This window comes from Zingiber officinale, chromosome 9A, assembly GCF_018446385.1.
Source record: "Zingiber officinale cultivar Zhangliang chromosome 9A, Zo_v1.1, whole genome shotgun sequence".
NCBI classification, from domain to species: domain Eukaryota; kingdom Viridiplantae; phylum Streptophyta; class Magnoliopsida; order Zingiberales; family Zingiberaceae; genus Zingiber; species Zingiber officinale.
In genome coordinates, this window is record NC_056002.1 from 124195486 (window position 1) to 124200161 (window position 4676).

At 38.1% G+C, this 4676-nt stretch overlaps 1 protein-coding gene across 1 annotated transcript; it reads right to left on the reverse strand.

Annotated features, from left to right (window-relative positions):
* Positions 1-273: 273 nt before the first annotated feature.
* On the reverse strand, positions 274-4448 carry LOC122020738 (metal tolerance protein 4-like). The gene is made up of 7 exons (XM_042578757.1): positions 4154-4448; positions 3182-3351; positions 2819-3017; positions 2400-2578; positions 2162-2312; positions 1897-2030; positions 274-683 (listed from the first exon to the last, which is right to left on the reverse strand). Exons 1-7 carry the CDS (start codon positions 4338-4340, stop codon positions 504-506), a joined length of 1200 nt encoding a protein of 399 aa, XP_042434691.1. The 5' UTR covers positions 4341-4448; the 3' UTR covers positions 274-503.
* Between the last annotated feature and the right edge of the window lie 228 nt (positions 4449-4676).

The window sequence follows — 4676 nt, forward strand, 5'->3', positions numbered from 1 at the left end:
TAAACACGAGCTAACACACTACATTGACTTTGAGATTAATCCAACAAAGTTAAACTTCAAACCCCCTACACATTATCAGAAAGCTCTGAGTATATAATTCATATTTCATGTCATTAGACTGAACAATTATTGATAGAGATCAAAACAATTAATCATTGCGTAAGATTACAACATAGAGATATTGCGTACATAAAAATGCTCCTCGTTGATTTATGTGAAAGGGGATTCTCTCTCCCAATTCTGATTAAAACAAGAGAGCATATTAGCAATGGATGAGATGAAAAACTTGGGCCTTTTAATGCAAATGAACACTATAGGGTTGACACAATTCTATCTGATTTCAAGTAATTCAGTTGATATCACAATCTCAGCCATTGTCCATCTGTTTACGACCTTTTTCAAGCAAATAACCAAGCTGCGGCTAGCTTGACAAGCTATAAAATCCCCTTCTACAGAAGGCAAAATGTATGCAAATTAACTCAGCATATACTCAAGATGCAAGTTCAAGGTTGGCTGCTAGGTAGCTTGACGAGGATGTTATGCTCTGGCTTGTGGTCACATTCAAAATCGAGGTGTACAAATGCTCGTTCAACTTCTGGAAGCTCCTCGATCTTTATCTGCAGGGACTCTCCAATCGCGTGGGCTTCTTTCAGAGGTAAATCTTCTGGAAGTTCAATATCAACCTGCGGATACAAGAAATTGATGAAGAGGGATTGAAAATACCACATTTTTATTTGGGATGAAGAGCTTCATGGAAATTTGATTATTTGGTGCTATTTCATTGTTTTTGACAAATAATATAGAGATGTATATATATTTTAAGTTTACAGGAAACAATTACAGATTCAACGAGAAATAAATTGCAAGTATGCATACCATCTTATGATGAAAGTCAAGAAATAGGATGGACATTATATTATACATGTCAATCACACTGTACTGAGAACACAGATCAAACGAAGTCAATAACTTTTTCAAAGCTTCTTCGATAATATTCTAAGAAAGATGGTACCTAATGCTTTTGGATTTATATGCAACACATTGGATAACATCTATAATTTCAATTTGTCAAGACATGCCAATCAATCAGGGTAGCCTAATTATTTCTATGTTACAAGAAAGATCACTGTGCACTAAAGAAGTGATGAGAATGACATAATTGGTTCTGCAACAAAATTCGTGCTTGCACATTTTGTAGAAATCAAAGCGGTTGAATGGATAAATAACATGTTGATTCAAGTAGATTCTTTATTTTAATTTATTTTGTAAATTTTCCATTGATTAAAGAATACATCCCTTTCAATGGATGCCTTAAAGGGGTATTTCTTCTCTACAAAGAGTTATTCCATGGGTTTTAGACATACAAATATAATGTGTTATGCAACAGGAGTTGAGACTAATCTCTTTCGCCGTATGCTTCTTCTACTATATATATATATATATATATGTGTGTGTGTGCGCGCGCGCGCGTGTATATACATATATAAAAGTTGTCCAAGATTAAAATGGTGAATTAGGACTCAATCCTCCATCATCAGTTAAAGAGTCGAGTGTGGGATTGTTTAAGTAGGCATTAGTTGTTTTAGTCTATTCACACATCAAGACCATGAAATAGGGAATATAAACCATGAGATTTTACTTGGCAGGAGAAAATGGCAGACACATAGTTAAATATTATGTCATGGCTTTTTATTTGTGACTATCCATGGAACAAAAAAAAAAAAGAAAAAGAAAATGTGAAATATCTGATTATGTTTCTCTTGATTTTCTGTGTAGAAGCTGCATGATTTTTTTTTTTTTCCTTTAAACTGTACGTTCTCTAATTCACTGCAAGGAAACTGAAAGAATAATATGCTATCAGGATGACGAGAAAAAACAATAAAGTAAGAAACTGACCTCGACAAAATAAAGGACTCCAAATGTATAAGCTCGGACTGTGTCGACGCGATTAATCTTAGGATCATGCCTTAGTACAAGGTAAGTTAATTTCTGCAGCATCTCAGGTGGAGCTGACTGCCCAACCAGTGAGACTACAATCAACACAATAATTAGCAACAAATAGATTGGTGAAATATAAACTATGAAGCACGACATATGTTAGCACAGAAATGAATGATGGTTGAAATAGTCTTGGAACAAAATTACAGTTAGAATGACAAACCTGCATTCTCCCAGACAGTTCCTGACCAATTCGTAATTGTATAAATTGCAAGAATAATAGCTCCAGCAGGATCGATCCACCAGTAGTATTTATCACCAAGAATAGCAGCAGCCAAGCCAAGAACGTTGGTGACTACATCAAAATAATGGTCCTGGATATCAACAAGCCACCAAAATCAGCAAAATGTTGATGGAATTAAATGCAAAATCATGAAAGTTTAGATAATCAGAAGTAGAACCTTAGCATAGGCGCGGACAATCTTGTTTCCAGAGGTTCTGCAGTAAAGCCACAGAGCTAGCTTTACGAAAGTGGCTGTCAACATGATTGAATATAGCCATATCAATTGTGCCGAGGTCATCTTCTCCGAGGGCGTGTTTTCAATCAAGTGGGTAAGGGCTTGAACAAAAACCTGAAATCCTGATGGAACAGAATGTGTGTGAATAGACATCATAAAGTCAAACAGAGAAAAAGGGTGATAGTCTGTTTTCAGCTTGTAGCAAGTAGCAGCCAAAGAAGACTTTCAGAATGTGTTCCTAGTATCAACACAAGCATGCAATGAATTCAAATGCAGCAGTCAAATTGGACCTCTAAACAAGTCTAAAGCACAATAATGTTATGAAGTCACAACATAAGCAAGATTTAAGGAAAGATCTGTACCTAGAGTAGCCATGACAGCAGCAAAGATGATGATTCCAACTGGCTGAACACGCAACTTGCCAATAGGGTACTTATATATGTTAATGTTCTTCATTGACAGATGCGTAAACCAGAGGATCCCACCAGCCATAAGATCCAGTAATGAATCAAGTGTTGATGCAGCAATAGCTATGGATCCACTTCGAATAGTAGCATAAATCTGCAATCAAATTCCAGTTCATTTCTAACTCACAAATATGAGATTGAGCAATTATACACTATACTGGTAGTGCCAATCTATAACCCTAATAATACCAAAACATAACCCTTTCCTCTTTCTACAAGTTAGACAACAGCAGAGATTCAGAGTACAAGAATCGTCACCTTTAGTGCCAAGAGAACAATGTTTGCATAGTTAGAGATCTTCATGGCAAATTCGCTGTTTGCCTGCTCTTCAAGTTCCTGATCCTCATCAATGGTATTTGTATGCAAGGAGTCAACTTCCTCAAAGGATCTCAAGGTTGCAAATTGTTTCTCGTAGTATTCTCTCACCCCTAAAATTCAAAACAAGAAAATGGTTAGCATTCAACCGCATAACTTGCAATAAGCATAAACCAAGCAGTGTCTATAGAGTTGTCAGCTTTCAACACAAAATTTGTGGTACACTAAAACATCCATTGTTCCTTTTGCGAAAAATAATGGAACTCTCCAACAAAAGTAAACTGGGGTTCGGCATCTCCTTGGCACTATAAAAATGCATTTTTGCGCTATTTAAAGCCAATAAGAAACGAAGGCATTTTGAAGGTGTAAGAAATCCTGATTGATAGATGATCTGCATGATAATTACAATTTGATTGGTAAAAAACTAGAAGAAAATGTACACTGTGTATTTTAACAATAGCACTCAATTAGTGATCATTAGTAAAACAGCGACCTTAGCCTCTAGCAAAACGGGATGATAGAGGACAATTATGTAATATAAACATTAAAATAGCAGACTTGCTTCAAAGTAAAGATTTCCTCCTCTTTGAAGCTTCAACTATTCTACAAGCAGAAAGTTCTCCTCTTTGAAGCTTCAACTATTCTACAAGCAGAAAGTTCTCCTCTTTGAAGCTTCAACTATTCTACAAGCAGAAAGGGACCAGAAAGATGTTCAGCCTTTTATCATCGACATCATCTGCGGGCCCACAGTTGAATTTTTGGAATCGGAGCGAAGTCAAAAACTTGCACCAACAAATCATTTTACACGGGGAGACGAACATCCCAAAGAAAACTGGATCAGCAAGTTTTAAGAAACCTAAAACAACGAGCTTTGAGCAATCTGAGAGAGGGTAGGTGGATGAGCGGATCGATCACCTTCGATGAGATCTTTGGAGCGGGAGACGTCGAGGGCGAAGGGCTTCTCCAAGTCGACGCCGTGCCTCACCTTATCGGGGAGCCTGGCCACGAACTCGCCCCTCATTGAGGTCGCCGAGTTCTTGCGCGGCACCAACAGCGGCGTCCTGACTTCCTCCGCTTCCCGACCGTTGTCTCCGCCCGCCATGATCGTCTTACGGCTTCCTCCTCCAGGCGTTTCTCGTCCCTCCTGAGGGGGGAGGGGAAGGCGACACAAATGGCAATCGGCAAATGAAGGGAGGAGAGAGAGGAAGGTTTTAGTGATATAGGTAATTTATAGCCATGACAGCTCGCCCACCCTAAGCCACGGGCGTCGGCTTCTTATTCTTGTCTCTTGCTAATTATTGTATTTTCCCTAAAATATTGTTTTATGGATTTCGAATTTGAAAAGCGACATTTGTTGTTGTCTTTTCCATTTTAATCCCCGGAATTTCTTTGATCCGTCGCATTCCTTACGGCGAGAGCCCAGAGCATAATTGAGTTG